At 37.0% G+C, this 18,418-nt stretch overlaps 1 protein-coding gene across 2 annotated transcripts in view; it reads right to left on the reverse strand.

Annotated features, from left to right (window-relative positions):
• Positions 1 to 18,418, reverse strand: part of LOC139729747 (protein NDRG3-like) — a 45,438-nt gene that overhangs the window by 15,493 nt on the left and 11,527 nt on the right. For both annotated transcript variants that reach the window (XM_071640682.1, XM_071640681.1), the window contains 6 exons: positions 13,157 to 13,388; positions 6,994 to 7,093; positions 3,727 to 3,847; positions 2,961 to 3,023; positions 1,864 to 1,924; positions 66 to 152 (listed from right to left, as the gene is read on the reverse strand). In XM_071640682.1, the coding sequence (XP_071496783.1) occupies positions 66 to 152; positions 1,864 to 1,924; positions 2,961 to 3,023; positions 3,727 to 3,847; positions 6,994 to 7,093; positions 13,157 to 13,369 (645 nt within the window). In that variant the 5' untranslated portion in view covers positions 13,370 to 13,388. The remainder of the gene's footprint in view (positions 1 to 65; positions 153 to 1,863; positions 1,925 to 2,960; positions 3,024 to 3,726; positions 3,848 to 6,993; positions 7,094 to 13,156; positions 13,389 to 18,418) is intronic.

Here is an 18,418-nt window from a genome sequence, read left to right on the forward strand (position 1 = left end):
CCTAACAATGGTGAAAACTTTTTTTTTTTTTTTTTTTTTAGTGGGACAGAAATACATGTACTTACCTTTTGCTGAAACCATTCTGACCATGTTGACTGAGTTGACACACAGTTTACTAAAATAAGGGCCTCAACGTACTCTGGGTGACTCAGCTGGAAAATTACAGATGAAGAACAAGACATATATAGGTGATTAAATTCCACAGGAAATCCATGGCAAACAAGTCATTTTGCTAGCATATGCTTGAGAAAAGCAAACCTTGCTTTTTTAATTCTTACAAGAAAATAGGGGAACTAACAAAATAATATCTATAGAAACCTACAGTGGGACGTAACTACTCATTGCTACCAGAGGGTGTTTCATAAAGCTGTTCTTAAAGTTGCGACTGAAGAACAACTGGTGATCAGATCTTGTGCTGAATTATTGAAATTCTGATAAGTACAGCACATCAGAACTGATCACCAGTCTTTTGTAAGTTGTTCGTAACTTTAAGAACAGCTTTATGAAACACCCCCTGGAGTCATTCCTTATTGCTTTGCTCACCAAGAGCACCTTTTGGATCATCCACTCATCCATCCAGGTGTGACTTTAACGCATGAATTGGAGAACAAGGCAAAAATAGAGTTTTCTTCTGCTACATTGTAAACACACAAATGAAGCATAGGAAGAGTTAAAGGATAAGTCCACCTTCATCGACATGTGGATTGAGCGAATGTAGCAATATTAGTAGAACACATCAGTGAAAGTTTGGGGAAAATCAGACAATCTGTTCAAAAGAAATGAAAAGTTTCTGCTCAGTCACAATCAGCTTGTGTCACATGTGTAGGAAAATACAAAGAAAATTCAACAATGAAACATATTTTCAGAGGGGTGAAGGTTCAGGTGCGAGTTTCTTCACTTTGCTCAAATTAAATTTGTTAAGATCTCAACTGCTGACTGCATGTGGATGACTCGAACCTGTCATCTACTGGGCAGCGACACTCAGCAGTTGAACATGATACAAATACCCAAGCTCCGAAATCACATTGTTATGTTAAGTAGTCAAAGGCGGACAAGGCATATTAAATGAAAGAAAGATATCATTCAGAGGGGTGAAAGGTGCGAGTTTCTTCATTTTGTCTCCCTGTACAAATTGAATTTGTTAAGATCACAACTGCTGATCTGTATAACAGAAAATTCAACATATTTTCACTTTTCTTGCATGATAAAAGAATGCCTGACTTGCCTCTTTCACAAAGGGAAATAATATTACCCGTAACATACGTCAGTGACAAATCAGGGAAATGTGCACTTTTTTCAGAAATAAAATTTTGTGAAATTCCCTTTATATTTTTCTTATATCGTTCTACGTAGTGACATCATACACTTTAGTTCTCTCATCCAGCAGTGACTGCCAAGATACTACTTCAAAAATGTACAACTTTACAAAGGAATGTCCAATTTTCCCCAAACTTTCACTGATGTATTGTACTAAAAGTGCTGCATTCACTCAATGAGCATGTATATGAAGATGGGTTTGTCCTCTAATGGCCTTGCCAGCCTTTGAATGGGGTATCATTTTCTCCACTCAATAAGTTTTGAGAAAGCATAGCACTCCAGTAGGATTTGTTCCCCCCCCCCCCCTTTTTTTAGTACCTCCACAATACTCCGTAACTATAGTCTACTATTACATAACCTCATGCTATAACCTTGAGATAGTCCAGATGCTGGAAACCCACCTGGCACTGACCTAGAAACTTAAAAACAGCACACAAAGTGTTACTTTGTGTTGCATTATATGTTTGCTGATGCCTATGAAGTTAATCTGGTAGTCTTGGGATGGCAGTGTTCGGTGTGCATCATTTGACAGGAATTTTCACTCACCTCAAATCTTGCAAGAATATTTGCACCAGCTCCAACTCCAAAGCCGATGAATTTCTTAATTCTATTGAGCAAAAACAAATAAGAAGAATTCAATGAATCAATTATTTAAACCTTTATTAAAGATAGAATACTAATAATTGGGATATTATGAAGTGTAGGCATTTTTTTTAAATTATGACTTTTAATTTGAAATGGAAAGAAAAAATTAATTTGAGTGTCTGGGTGAAGACTGAATAGAAAGACATTTTCTTAAAATGCACAAGTTAACCTGTGTCACATATACTATATTTCATAGCAAAAGAGGGTCCTGTATAAATCTGCATACCTATCAGATTTCTCAGATAAATTACTTCAAGGAAAGTTGCACTATGTGTTCAAATTGATCACAGATTCACAGTACAATCCAATAAATAAGACAGCAAATTTCTGTAAAGTCAAACAAAATTGAGGTCAGTTTCAAAGTTACGTATATCAACAACAAACAGAACAAAACAAAAGAAAACAAAACAATGCAGTGATGTTGGTTATGCTCTGCAATATAAATCACATTTAAGGTAATGACGTTACTCCCTCACATTTCTCCAGAAAGTGTAAATATCTCTACAAATATTCTTATCGCCCACTTCAGCTATCTGTTCCAAAAAACATTCCCTGCTATACAAATCTAATCAATATTGTATACGCCATATACTTAGCGAGTCTAAATTTTCGTGAATCGGGGATACCGGACAATTTCGCGTGCGGTTAAATTCGCGATAGTGAAGTATTGTGCTGAATGGAGAAATGTATATGTGTGTGTCACATTCATATCGGGATCAGAGTTACTATTTTCGTGTGTCTTTAATTTCGCGAAATTCACGAAAATAAAAACATTGCGAAATCGGCGTACACAGTACTCTCCAATAATTTGAGAAGAGGGGTATTTCTGCTTCTTGTTCATTACACAGAAATTAATTGGTGACAACATATCTGCCCTATAGCAATCAATACTACATTACGGGCCTTCACTGAATGGAGAAACTGTCTCTGAATGGAGTATTATTCACTGCATGCATTTACCATTAACTCAATTGAGCATATGATACTGAGCAGCTCACCTGAAGTGGTTCAACACACTGATGAGGGTTTCTGCTAAGCAATCCATGTCAGGGTACTCAAACCTGGAAAGAGAGGTGAACACAAAATATTGATAAAACAATCATGTCAATATCCAACTTTAAAAAGTAACAGAGTAGCTTAACACATCCAGTGAAATACATTTTATAGGATTACTTGTTGATAATAATATCCCATCAATACATCTAAAAAGGAAAGAGGGGTGAAAAAGGTTTGCACCAGGTGTCTTGTACTGACAAAGGATATTTGATAGCTACCTTCTATCTGCTGGTACATCCCAGAAGAAATATAATGATTCACACTACTAACATGCATCTGGCATGTAATCCTCTTCTATTGACGAAAAGTCACACAGTGCACTCCCCTTATAACTCACGTTGCACATTTACAATAAATTCTCATTACAATAAAGTAAAAATTCAGGTCCCAAAATTATCATCTATACTCTTTACATACTTTAATGTTTGGACATAAAAAAAAAAATAGTGAAAGATAACTGCCAGTCCAAACTCCAATGGACTTTGTTGTAACGGCAGTTGCCTGTACTGTGTTTATTAATCACACACAATTACACACTGCTCTCCATATCTCAGTATCATCGTGAATGTAATTTCAATATGATATGCTAAATGCCAAGATGAATGTCAGTGTGTCAACAAGTGCACAGACTACCCCCTAAAAGAGGAAACTGAGGTAACACCAAGTAACCATGGAGATGATCTTGGTAACCAGGCAAACATTTCTCACCCTTCAGGGAGTTGGGCAGCCCCCTGCTCCTGGCCAGGGGCATTGATGTGAAAAACACAGAAGTGCTTGAGGATCGGCTGCATGTCTGGGAAGTTGAAGAAGCCCTGGAAGCAGGACACGTCTGCAGCGATGCAAAGCAAACAGAACAAAACATGAAACGAGCCATTTCATTAGGAAGACATGGTATAATACTGATGGCTCAAAATCAGAAACATTGTGATATCACCGATAGCTGTACACATGCAGTAGTACAATGCATGAATTCCCATTATAACAAGCATGTTAATAAAGAAATTCTCCTTGCAATGAAGTCAAACTTCAGGCCACAAATTATCATTGTATATTAATCTCTTCACATTCTACACTCTTCAGCTACAACAAAATGTGGGTATAACACAAGAAAACTGCCAGCCCTTAGGACTTTGTTATAACAGGAGTCACCTGTACTGGGAGCATTAACCCCAGACCTTGATGATGCGTAGCTGTACAATGTAGTTCTCATTGGTAAATCACAAATGGGGATTTGTTATTACACAGAAAGCCAATATTAGAGAGCTTTAGATTTTCGCGATGGGGATGTGCAGAGGGAAAAAAACCTGGTCTGAGCATGCGCAGAATCACGTATCAAAGTCGATCTATTTATAGCTCGCGCACCTGAGTTTTCACTACGCGTTCAGGGCTATGTTTACGTCCGCTCTGTTCACGACGTAGAGAGCTACTTCATGCACCGATCATACGGGGGCGCCATTTAATTTTTTATACGTTGCGTCTCGGCGTAATCTAAAGCTACTTTTCAGCACGACGCAGAGAAGAGGAGAACGTCCAGCTCAAGCGTCATCTCAAACGTCCAGACAGCAAATCTAAAGCTCCCTATTACATCCTAAAATAGAACCATTCTTTGGCTGCTCTTACACGATATTAAGAACTCACTGAAGATGCATTATCTCCTACACACAAAGGAGTGGTGCCATGCAAAGTTTTTATGCATAAGGATGTATGTTCCTACATGTAAGAGTGCCAGAAGCATTGTCTTTTCGGGTTGTCTGTCAGTCCGTCTGTCCCAGCTCTTGTTATCATGATAGCCACATGAAATGTGGCAGTGCTGATCAGATTTGGGGCAACATCCTTCACAGTCGCATGTCAAAGATCATTCGCTAAAATGACATTTTTCACTGGGCAATAATTTTGGCATGATTAATTGCACCTTGAGTGCTTCTAATACAACTATTACTACCCTAGAGTAATGCTTCCATACCCTTGGTGATTCCTACTTTGCAATAGAAAGCTGCGTTCGTTCTTTCTAATCTACGGCGTACACCAAAACATCACAACCTTCATTTTGTAAGCCTTAAATGAAGTCAGACAAGCTTTTACCAAAACCTCTATAAAAATATAAATGCATCAGTTCAGCACATTATGGAGGCCATGTTGAATTGAAATACAGTAGCTCCAATTACTGTTTTCATGGAAGAGTTTTTTTGAAAAATACAAAGGATTCTCTCTTGATTGGATAGTAATGCCCATCGCAGACAACAAACAAGATTCTTCATTTGCACAAACTATCTTGGGTATAATGTACAAGAACATACAATGTATGTAACCTCAGTGGCCATATACATTTGTAGGTAGGTGGCTACACGTTTCACAAACAAATGACCACTTTAATTTACAGGTAGCATATTGCACTAAGTTTGACTGCATTCGTGAATGATCTCATTTTCATACATTTTATGTCTAGATGCACAGTTATTGATTGTGATGTTTGCTTAGAGATCATCTCAGATATTACATGCAGACCATACAGAATACTTGCATTCTGCTTTTTGCTCCTGTATGACAAAGCCTTATTACTACAATGCCATTTAAACTAAACAAATGAAGGTATTCTTACAGCCTAGATCATTTTTCTTGAAGCACAGCTGTACGGTACATTAATACCTGTACTTAACAGTATATTGGAACTGTTCACTAGAGTGAGTGACACAGCATTTTCACCTCCACACCACAAAATTGGGATTCCATCAATTTCAAAATTATATGATCATTTATATAAAATGTCACCTACAAATTCACCTACAAATTTGTGAACATTTGTGGAATCCTACAGAGTATCATTACAGTGATATAAAATTGTAAAATATTGGCTGGTTAAACACTTGTTAATCTGAGATCTGACATGCATGTTCATTACTGCCCATTTTCAGCATAGTAAATGTTGTCAGCACAGCGAACCTACACCACATTACAGGTACAATGTAAGCATTGCTCACATTTACAAAAATGCTATCAGACTTGCTAGCAAGAGGATTTTCTTTTTGTGCCAATACATCTATTAGAATATTGAAAAGGATCATTAAGTACATCATGTCCAAAGTTATTATGCACTGTCTAAAAATGTCAGTTTGGGTCTTTGCCATGTACCTTTAATGACAACATACATTGTATATCAGCTCTTTTAAAAAATTCACTCAAAGCAACATGAGTCATACATGGTGTGTGATATATGAGTGAAGCCAATACAACACGAGTACCACAAAGGACTACAAAGGACTACTGTTCTATGGCTTGCAGCTTACAGTGTAGTGGGAAAACAAAAAGTGTCTGCTGAAACAATTACTGCCTGATAGAGCTGAACATCCTCTAAGCTGTAATAGATCCATCCTGGTTTATCAGTTTATGACACCGCATGTAATTAGCACATTACATCACCCTGTTCACACTTGCTTCATGTACAGCAAAAGCACACTATTGGTTGTTCTTATTTTGATGCACAATTTCAATCTGATTCTTGTCGAAAGGCAACTTGAATTTGTTTCAAAAAAATAAAGAGAAATAGAATAACCAGGCCTGCAGCAATATACAACTGCACCATCATAGATTTTTCATGTACACATCAAATATATAGGGATAGCCAATCAGGATATATAACATATAGATATTTCCTATCATTACGAACCTATCTCCATGACTGCTTTTTGTAGAAAGGTCCTGACCCATGGTTCCTTAGGAAGCATTAGGATTAATACAACTGTATATCGAGGGAGAGTTGAGGAGCATTTTCACTAAATACTGCCACACAGAGCCCTACGATGTAGGTCCCTATTTCCCACTTGGTTTGAAAAATGGAATCATGAAACTGCATGCCATATATTCACTGTAATGAATCATGGCAGAAAACTGAAGCGCCTTCTCATGTGACAGTTACATCCATCTTGAAAGGCAAGGTAATGTTACAAGATTGTTGGGGGGTACGGCTGGGGTACTCACGATTTAGTCCAATGTCATGGTATGTGAGGATGGCAGGCTTTGTCCGATCTCCCTGGATGGCTACCAGGATGTTGCCCCATTCTGTCTCCACAAAGTCAAGCTGGACACGTGCACAGACAGAACACAACAATCATGTTAATTGACATAGAGATGTATTGCTGACATATTATTAAAGGACAACTCTTCATGTGTAATATGTAATGTGTTGTGAATAAAGAGTAACGTAAGTTTATGATGATGCATTTATAGTGTCTTGTTTTGTTTATTTCAGAGGGACTTTGTATCAACAACCAAGAGCAAAATGCATCAGGAGCACAATACTGCATGTATCACTACTCACTGGCATTGGCATACTACAATTTAGCTATGTAAACTCCAGTAGCTCTAACAGGAGGAACAGTTGTCTATAAAGCATTGAGTATGTCACACATTTTGCACCTTTTTTTCCTTAAAAAAAAAAAGAATTGCAAACCAGCAAACAAAAACGTGAAATCATAACACCGATGAAATAAGAATTATATATTATTCCCCTAATGGTAAATTAAATCCATAAGAGAGTGAGAAATTATGTCAGTTATATTTCAGGTACTTCACACAAAGAGCACCACAATTCTTGACTACAACCTTGTACCACAGGCTGAACAACAGGATTACAAATATGTGGCCAACCAGAGTATCAAATCAATGTCTCTCACACTCTGGTGCAAAACGTGTCACTGCATACAATGTAAACCCATCTTTTCAAGCGTACCACACAGCTCTAACAGAAATACACAGTATAAATTTGGGGGCGATGAGGGAGGAATAGACTTAAAATTACAGACCTTTAAATGCATTTCTTCATCAATTTGTCTGCAGACAGCATGATTTGACAAATTTAAGCTGTGGAATGTCTGGGCAATCACAGAGAGGGATTGACTTATGAGTCTTGCTGTACATATATATGCATCTAGCTACTTAGTAAATACATTGTACAGTGCAGTAGCGGATCCAGGGGGAAGCGCAACGGGCACCCCCCCTTGGTTTTTTTTTTTTGGTTGTTGTTAAAACAAAAGAAATAAAAAGAAAAAATGGGGGGGGGGAGGGCACATGTGCCCCCTTTAATTTCGTAAAGGCCCCCCCCCCCCCTCTTTACGGAATTCCTGGATCCGCCCCTGCAGTGTACAGTCAAACATTTCTTATGAGCCTTAGCAAGCCACTGATTTTTCCAAACACTACTCGGTCCTTCATAATTCTTGGAGATAGTGAATTCATCCTTTAAATAACACGTAATCTCTATTTCTTATACACTATGGTAGCTTTTGGCACCTTACTGGTACTGATCAATGAATTCAAGTTTTTGTACAATATCTTGTGCTTTGTGGAATCAATAATTCACACACAGAATGCATACACAGACATTTTTATATGTGTTGATTTGTACGAGCTGGATTTCAAAGATACAGGCAATTAACAGGTTAATAAAGGTTTCTGCAGAAGGAGAGTGTGCATCTAGGAAAATTTACATTGTAAGGTCCCCTAAAATGACATCAACTCTGAAATCTGAACAATGGTGTAATTTAAATCAATGGATTTTTATTGTCCTTTTTATTCAAATCTGAAGAAAGCTGACTTCAATCCTTGAATAACATTTATATTCATGTGTTATTTTCATAGTATTTTGGGGTTGACAGATAAATCTACATAATCACATAATATTTCATTCATCAATATTGTAATCCATCCCCCCCCCCCAAAAAAAAAAGAGAAAAGGAATAAAATGCAAGATACAAACATTTACAAGATGTGTACACAATAAATACTTCAACACTGTCTCTACTGCATGATGATAATAGCTCGTTTTTGATTTCCTCACCAGGACTAGACGAGGTGCCACTGGATAAAATACCCCTGATTGACTGCGTTTACAGTTTAATAACAGACTGCCATCTTTTGGAATGGCACCACAGAGCCTTGAATTCTTGTGTGAAACACAGGTGTCTCATCATTGAAGCCCGCCAATGACAAAGAAAAAAAAAATCTCCCTTCAGAGTGCTGTACATAATGTATGCACTGCACAAATGATGCACTCGGCAAAGGAATGGTGCAAGGGATGTGCACAACAACATGATCCATCTGCTAGTCTCCTTACCAGCAGCAACATCGGATTATCAATAATGTACTCCTCAAAACTATGGGAACAAATGTGAAACAAGAAAAAGAATCAGCATCAGGAAAACGATCACAGATGTGATGTCACTGTGCATCTGAGATTACGAATTCAGAAGTGACAAGCAAAGCTGCTGATTTTAACACCTAAGATGGAGTAACATCACCAAAAGGGATGGCTGTGATTTGTGATTCCAAGAGGACAGTTGACGATACATAAAATGTGCAAAGCCAGACAGTGAGTCTGTACGCCAGATGCACCCTAGCCCTGGGGGGCACTGTTGCGGGTCTGTAAAGAAAACACGTCTGATGGGGCTTGCTGATGGTGATACGTGCCAGGCTTAAACTGGACATACTAGCTATTAAAGAATGATCCACAATGTTCACATGGAAATATTTCAATCAGTTAATGGAAAGGCTTTACTGTCATTAAAGCATATTGTTCTTATCCACAAAAGCAGCAGTTCTGCATTGTGTATTGAATCTTGTCTGCAAACTTGTACAATAATTGTTTTTACAGTATGAATATTTTGTTTTTGCTCCATACTGGTCATTGTTTTGGGGTTTTTTTTCAAGATACTATCAGACATGACATATATATATATTTTTTTCTAGATTTCATGATGTACACAGTGGCATCCCAGGTCTTCATATTCTTCTCTACATGTAGGTTGGCATGGCAATAACAAAGACAGCTAAGCAAACAACAGAAATAATCCACGAGACAGGTTAATAACTTATTCACACCAACCACGCTGTCTTTTTCTGTTTATGTGGCAGGCTGGAAGTTCCCATGATTCTGTATCCATCTGTAGACATCAACCTCCCTCTCTTTCTTTCTGTTATTCTCTTTTCCTTTTTCTTTTCTCCTCTTCTCTCTCTTTTTTTTTATGTGGATTTATGAAAATTCTCCTCCAATTCATTATCATTTGCTTCAGTGTGTACAAGCTGTAAGTACATTTCATCATCATCTCAATGCATACCAGGTAAGTCATTACTGATGCAGTATTCCGCCCTCATATTCCTAAACTCTCTACACTACGACGTAATCAAACTATTCTCTCATAAAGTGTTACTACTTGAAAAAAATATATATTGACCAATCACGTATTCATGCATTTTGTTAGCAAAGATGTTTTCTACTGAACAGCCATTTTACTGAAATAGAGAATTCATGGTGCAAAAAGATTATCAACCACTTGAGATAGTGTAGATGTTCATAAGGGACCAAATGAGACTACAATGTATTATATGTCCAGTGTTTGCTGCATGTTTCTGCATTGTCATAGGACTCATTCTCATTGGACACAAAAGTCATTTGAATACATTTAATCCAGTTACAAATTCACTTTGATTACAAGAGGCATTTTCACATCAGCCCGATGTTTCAAAATAGCACGCTATTTAGATAATGCGAACACAAATTAGCGCGCTAATTGTATCGCTCTGTTCGAGAAAATTTCTCGAGTCCAACTCGGGACATTTCTGAAATAGGCGGGATAGTAGCGTGCTATTTGATAACGTGAAAACGACTCGAGAAATTAGCGCGATGCATCCCATCATGCCTAGCGTGTGTGACCCGATTGATCGAGGCAAACTGCACACAAATCATGAGGAAATTTTGAGAGGGCACACACATTGCTGATGCTGTTGGCACATACTCAGCTGTCGAATTAGCTCGAAAAAAAATTCGGGCTTATTCTCTTTGGGCTGATGTGAATAAGATAATGAATACGTGCCCTAATTCGCAATCGCGAAAATCTCGAGTTTGGATTTTTATCGGGCTGATGTGAAAACGCCTATAGTGGTTTTTTTTAAATTTTATTCAATTCTTCATTCTTGGTGGAATTTGGATTGTAGCTCTTAAATTGAAGATTGTAGAATGGAATTCAGTAACTATGCATAAATCATGTTACATAGATCACCACATGAATTACAGCAATGTTGCCAAGGAAGTTGTCATTACAATGTACATTGTATCATTTTCTGATTATACATGTACCGATGCTTCACCCACAGAAAAAGGGCAGTTTCAATGACAAATCTCTAATCATTATAATATCAGCAAGGCACAGTCATTTAATACTCATCTGGCTGGAAAGACTCATATCTCATTGCTAGAGCATTCCAGGAAAATCCCAATGAGTAGGGATGGGTTCACATACTAACAATCTGAAATATTTTGCTGTCCAGCAATAAGGACTAAAAAGGTCAGGGTAAAATGGTAATCTGCCAAATAAAGCTGGAAAGAAATGTCTACATCATTAGTGTCAGAGCGACTATGAGTATACATTTGGCATTTGATCCTCAATGTCTTTCTCCATATACTTTAACCAGGAAATAGTGCTTCAGTAAGATTAACATAATCATGTCACTTGCTACATTGAATAGGAATATTCCTCATTTGCACTGTAACCCAATAGGTATAAACATACCGTACTGTAGCGGCCATGTTGACAAGAGGCATTTAAATTGAATATATGGCATTATGAAATCTATCCATCTACTTTGAGGCTTTTAATGACATAGTAAAATGCATCTGCTGTTACACACTTGTTAAAATCAGCAACATACCCCCCAGGGCCCCATTTCATAAAGAGTTTATTTGATGACAACTCTTTGATGGAATGACTATTGTCATGGTAACAACAAGAATACAGCTTCCTGATTGGCTGCTTGCTGTGGAAAGTGGTCATTCCAGCAAGAGTTGTCATCCTAATATCTTTTATGAAATGGGGCCTAGATGTTTAGGCCCTGCCGCTGTAAAAGCAAAAGTTTGGACAGACTTTTTATGTGTCTTCACACTCTAAAAATGGGCCAATGTATTTGTGTCTACAGATCTCTTTCCCTACTCCCCAACCTTGTCACTAGCTGTTCAATTCATCTGTTCATACCAAACCAAATCAAACACAGATGCCAGTTCGCTTGCACACAACTCATTCACCTTTCTAGGTGGAATTACAGCAAAATAAATCCTAACTGCTGCTCATCATCATCATCATAGGTTGTTACGACGCTGACGGGCAACTCACGAACATGCTTTTAGCCATCAGAGAAGACAAAGAAAAACTCTTTTGAAGGTATGCATCCTGGTACTAGTATATAAATGTCTGAGTACATTGCAAGATTGGTACACTCATCCATCCCATCATTTCATTAGTTTCTAGCATTAACCCTTTATGTGCTGTGAGTGCGGATTGGCATAGAAAACCACATAGTGTTGCACACACTGTCCAAAGACACTGGCATAGAAAGGGTTAAGTGATGCTTTGTCCAGCAAGTCTCCATCCAAGCTTTCTGACTCAGAGGTTTTACGAAATTATGCATAAAATTCTAGTATGACAGGAAAGCATTCATAAAATTTCAATAGAATTGGTCTACTGCCTCATGCAGACTGGGTACCAAAGTTAGATTTTAGGTCTAACCTTGTTTTACACAGAAACAAAGAAAAACTCTTTTGAAGGTATGCATCCTGATATATAAATGTCTGAGTACATTGCAAGCTTGGTACGCTCATCAATCCCATCATTTCATTAGTTTCTAGCATTACCCCTTTATGTGCTATACTCCCAATGTTTATGATGGATTTACCCCATTCTGTGAGTTCTGAATCTGAATCTGGATGATGCCTCTCCTGCATCCCTGAGGTTTTGAGATATCCAAACTGTCCACCAAAAATTAAAATCCCAATATAAGTACATGTATCCTTAGAAATGGTGAAAATATTGAAAATAAATGGATGGTTTTACCCTCTTTTTTGGGGCGGTTGCTGAATCCGGATCTGGTAGATGCAACTCTTGAATTCTCAAGGGTTTCAAGGAATTCTTGACGGCTGCCAAAATGGCCACAAAAAATTGTAAATATCTCAAAACTCTCTGGGATGCAGTAGTTGCATCATTCAGATTTGGATTCAGCACCCTAGAAATTGGGTATGAAACCATCAAAAAACATTGGACGGAGAGTAAAACAAGGTTCAGTCTCTGGCACCCAGAATGATTATGGACTGAAGACTCACCTCATAGTTAACAGCAACATTGTTCCCAGACAGCAGGAGGGGCTGGCTGGGGTCCTCGAAGCCATCAAAGCTCTTGGCCCGCATCCCTTTCAGGTCCTTCTGGTCACCGCCGCCACCACCGTCCACCTCGTCCAGCTTGGAGTAGGACATCTTCTCCGTCGCCTCCACATTGTCAAGCTCCACGTCGTCGGCGTCCAGCTTGCTGTACGACATCCCGTCTAGCTCCCTCTCGCTGCTCCATACCGAGAGGGAAGCGGAACGAGAAGACAGAAAATGAGTCTCTTGCTCTCATATATGCGCCAATACCCTTCTGAGATGTCACACGGTACATTCAATACAATTATTCAATCTAATTCCATAAAAAATTCTTGTATCTTCCAAAGAACATAATAGAAGCAAATTACTCGAAATCTTGAAAACAAAAAAGTTGACTGTATGATGAAATTACAGGTAATTAACGAATTGAAAGCAAATGAAAGCAAACCAAATTTGTTTCACTGTTCATGCTCCGAGAGAGAGAGAAAAAAAAGAGGGGTCCACTAAAAAGCAGAGCATGTTCATGTTGTGCAGGCACTGAATTTAATACCCTACCCATAATAAACACACAAATGGTTTCAACAAAACATGACATGTAAGTATGGATTAAACAAACAAACAAACAAACAAACAAACAAACAAAATCAAACAAACACCTCTACAGTTGCATACAATGTATACATGTAAGCTGGTCAAATTTCATTCAGATTTTCAGTGACAAAACAGTTTACTGTATGCAAATTAGCATGCAAATTGCAATCATGCGTATGTCAGATTTAGCTAAAGTAACATTAGCATAAATCAAAACATATGTCCAAATGTTTTAGCAAGTACATTAATGCAACAAATATGCTAACTTCAAGTCGCAGTATTTCATTCAAAAGGATATTTGAACTGGTAAAAATGGACACAAAGTCTGTTCTGAAGAGATTACAGTGCGATGTCATAGACTCCTGCCATCATACAACCCCTGCTGAAGTATAAAAGAATATGCCAGGGTGTGTTTTGCAAAGTACATCAGACTTGTGTACACATGTGTATATATTCATCTTTATAAAACTTTTTTTGAACAACCATGTATCAAAATTTTAGCAGGCAAGTGTAGCACTTATTTTGACAGTTGTGCAGGGTTTTTTTCATGCTACTGTTTGATGGAAAAAGGGGGGGATTTAGAGAATTTAGTTCTTTCCACTTATTTCCAAATTTTTCCATGAGCTTATTCATCATGGCATTATTCATCATGGCATTGTACCAAAGGTCTGAGTCATCCTACACTGTATATGGAACTCAGTGGTTAACAGAGTTATTCCATTCGTTCACTCCACAGCGACTTTTTGTTGTATTTGGTCAGTGAATAAGAAAATACACAAAAAAGTTTACTGGAGAGTGTAATATGAGGCCTACATGTGGGTGTATGCATGCCACTAGTGAAATACATGAGGAACTGTGGTCATCAAAGATCATTGTTTTGCTTTAAACATTCTACAGGGTAAGAGAACTACAGAGTGTACATTTGTTGTTTCCTTTTTGAAAAAAAAAAAAAAAAACCTTTCATCAAATTAATACTAACAACTAATAGAACATGAACCTATGATTCATTACTGACTTACCACCAGTTTGCATAGAAGTACACCTTGTACATGTTATTAAACACAGTGTAGTCCTTTTGTACAAAGTATTAAGCAAGTTGAATGTAATGATATTCACCCTCTAACAAAAATTTCTTTTCATAATAATACTGTTGAAGTAAAAACAATCACATGCCTACAAATAGTCATTCTCCTTCAACTCCACTTTATCTAAACCTACAAGTAGCCCAGTTTAACAGTATTGCCTTGAAGATGCGCATAATACTGAAAAGAAATATGTGAATTGACAATATGTAGAATTAGCACAAGGCCCCTCTCAGATCTATTTGACATTTTCAAATTACTTCAGATAAGTGGCACAGGGGATGCCACGAAGTGCAAATCTCAATTTGGCTGATACATTTGTAGTGCATCTCTTGGCATTTATCAGCAGCTTGTAGATACACTGTAAGCCAAGGTATCAACCAGGCAGAAGTTCTGCTACTTTTCCAATCCCGGGAATTAGTTTACCCAGGGAGGTCTCACCTCCCTGGTTTATCCCTGATGAACTAGGTAAAAGTTCATCTGTTACCATGGCAATTTTGTAGTCAGCTAAGACAAAGTGCATGTGTATACCCTTTGTGTATCTTTTATTTGCTGTAATGTCATTATATCAATTATGATGAGAGCAGTTCAGTACAATGCACCAATCATTTTATTATCAGTAGTAGTAGTAGTAGTAGTAGTAGTAGTAGTAGTAGTAGTAGTAGTAGTAGTAGTAGTATTTTTTTGTTGTTGTTGAAGCAAACTGTATATTACAGAGTATAATGGCAGGCTTTTATTTCATGTTTTTTCTCATAAAATGATAAACAACGAGTCAGAACTGTCAACACTTGGCTTCAATGACAATTTAACAGGATAACGAGTAAGTGAGAGTACAGGGGAAATGTCCTTACATAATACATACACATGCATACTTGCATCATATCACATCTGAAAAAAAAAATGCTATCTCTGAATACATTTTCATGTCTCTTTGAAATATGTGCATGAATAGTTTACTCTCATACAGTGATTCTACTGAATTGAATGTTAAAGGAATGCATGCACTCTGTTTTTTCTCCACAGACAAGTTGATTTAATTATTTTGATTACCTCCTGTGGTGGAAGATGTAATGAGCCATAATACAACACCCTTGGCAGACGAGATCCCAGTTGCACGATTGCCTATATTTATCATGATTACAGGTAACTCAAGTACGAGCCAATCAGCTTTTCTTTTTCTTTTTCTTTTTTTTTTTGATCTCTACCTGCTGCAATACTAATTGCACCAATGGCATTTTATCACCTTTATGCAACTGTGTAACTTGCATTACTTGGCTGCACTCAAAGTACATTATTTTGTTGTATCTTGGCATTAAATTAACTATCAAATAAAAAGATACAGTAAACACATCTTTGACAGAAATAATGAATGAAGAAACATGCATGCTTGAATGTCATATTAATGTTGAGATCAGAGTAAATATTTTCACGTATGTTTTTATATTCATGAATAGTACCTGACTCAGAAAATTTGCAAAAATAACCCCCACCCCCCCCCCCCCCCCCCAAAAAAAAAAAAAGAAAGAAAAAATGTCATATACAGTACGGCACAGACTGGGAACATGCTGGGGCCAGAGATGTGCTGATCTGTGTTGCATGATTGTATAGAGCAATGTATTGCTACAGAGCATCGACCAAGCAAAACATTGCACACATAGTATCCTATATAGTGGTGTCTGTAGAAATTTCTGAGATAAAACTAGCTGTGATATTGTATGTTCATGAGTGGTGTACAAAGCTCTGTCATGAACATAGTGTGTACATTGTACATGTAAACATGTAGCTTTTAGCAAACATACAATTCTTGCACATTGGTACTCTTAAATCATAATTTTGTGAAATGGGTGTTATTCCTCAATTCAAGAAATGTTAGATTAAAATTAATACAGAAAACATGCAACATGCAACAACCCTATGTGTCTAAAATTCAATTTTCTATCATATTGTAGTCTGAAAATTTATCAAAATGTATGTCCACCCCTTTGGGAATCCAAATCATTCCAAAGCAACTAAAGCGTTTTTTGCTACTAGGCTCAGATAAATCACATAAACTCTGAAGAGTTGAATGATTTTGATGATGACATGCCAAGTAAACTCCTCATATAAAAAATGTCAGATGTACAACAGTACACAGTACATGGAATGAGAAATGGTGATCTTCAACCTCAAGTTGTTAACACCTGGCCTTAAAGTGTTATCATTACATGGCTGGATGGTATAGTAACATACTGACATCATTCCATTTTAAATTCTGTGGAACAAAACTAAGAAAAAAAAGAAGGTTTTTCAAGAAAATACAAACTTAAAAAGGTGATCAGCCCACGAAGGAAAATACAAAGTTATCTAAAAATTATGTTCATTTTTGTCTGATGTCTTCTTTTCATTACAAATATTTTGCAAACAATGTACATTGTATCCTTTCTGACCGTGATTTTTCCACTTAGTTATTCACTTAACATTATATTCTCATAACTTGCAGTGATAACTTCCAAACTTTATACAGAGAACTACAAACCACTCTAACAAAGATCATAGAAATATGGTCTCCATTCAATATTAACTGGTAGAAAAATAAATACTATTACAAGTAAAATACTATAAGCATGCCAACATCCATGTTAAGTATTCATGAAACAAAAGTGCATTTGTACATGTACTAGTAAAGCGAAACTAGCAACTAGCCTCAATTAGCACACAATTTACGTACAATGTAAACAATATGATAAAAAAGAAGAGTACACTTTGCACTGAACTAGTAGTAGCCATCTTGGTTTTGAACTTGATGTAGTGCACTTAATACACTGTGTATCATGATAAAATGAATTCCTCAAGTACATGAATAATAGTGAACTAATCAGATGTGTAGTATATTAACACAAATAAAGCTCCCATTCTCATTATTAATCAGTACAAATATAGAATATTCCTATGAAAAGAACACTACTCACAAACTGTAAGATATCATCATCATCAATAATGATATGCTGGTGTACAATGTCACAATGTATGTACATTGTATGTCACAAATGCCTCTTTAGGCTTTGGTTCACATCGCTAGTATACGAAGGAAAATTGTTCTCAGCAATTATCAATGTCTCAGTTGTTTCCCATCTGAAAGTGTAATACCGGTACTCATATGCTTTCTTAATAAAGGACATATGGTGTCTTATGAGTACTACACTAAAGGGGAACCTCACTATAACAAGGACCTACACGTAAGATCCATGACAGTTACCTTGTTATATATTATCAGGTTTCTCACTACAGTATATATTAGGGTAGAAAAAACAAAACAAAAATTGTAAAGAGTCTGCAAAATCACTTTGTATACTAACTATGAGTATTTTGTTATAGTCAACCTCTTCATAACACAGTTCAACTTTGTAGCTGACATGTGAAGTATGGTTCAAGAACCATATATGGGCAATTCCGCAGTTAGGTGGACATGACATGGATAAAAGAAATGTGCCTCTTTATCTTACTCTTTAATTTAGGTATCAACTAATGCCATGGATGTTCACCAATCACTAAGGTCTTTCAAATTCAGTAGATT

Source organism: Diadema antillarum, unplaced genomic scaffold (assembly GCF_040938485.1).
Source record: "Diadema antillarum isolate AM-2024a unplaced genomic scaffold, OU_Dant_1.0 seq00000263_RagTag, whole genome shotgun sequence".
Lineage (NCBI taxonomy): Eukaryota > Metazoa > Echinodermata > Echinoidea > Diadematoida > Diadematidae > Diadema > Diadema antillarum.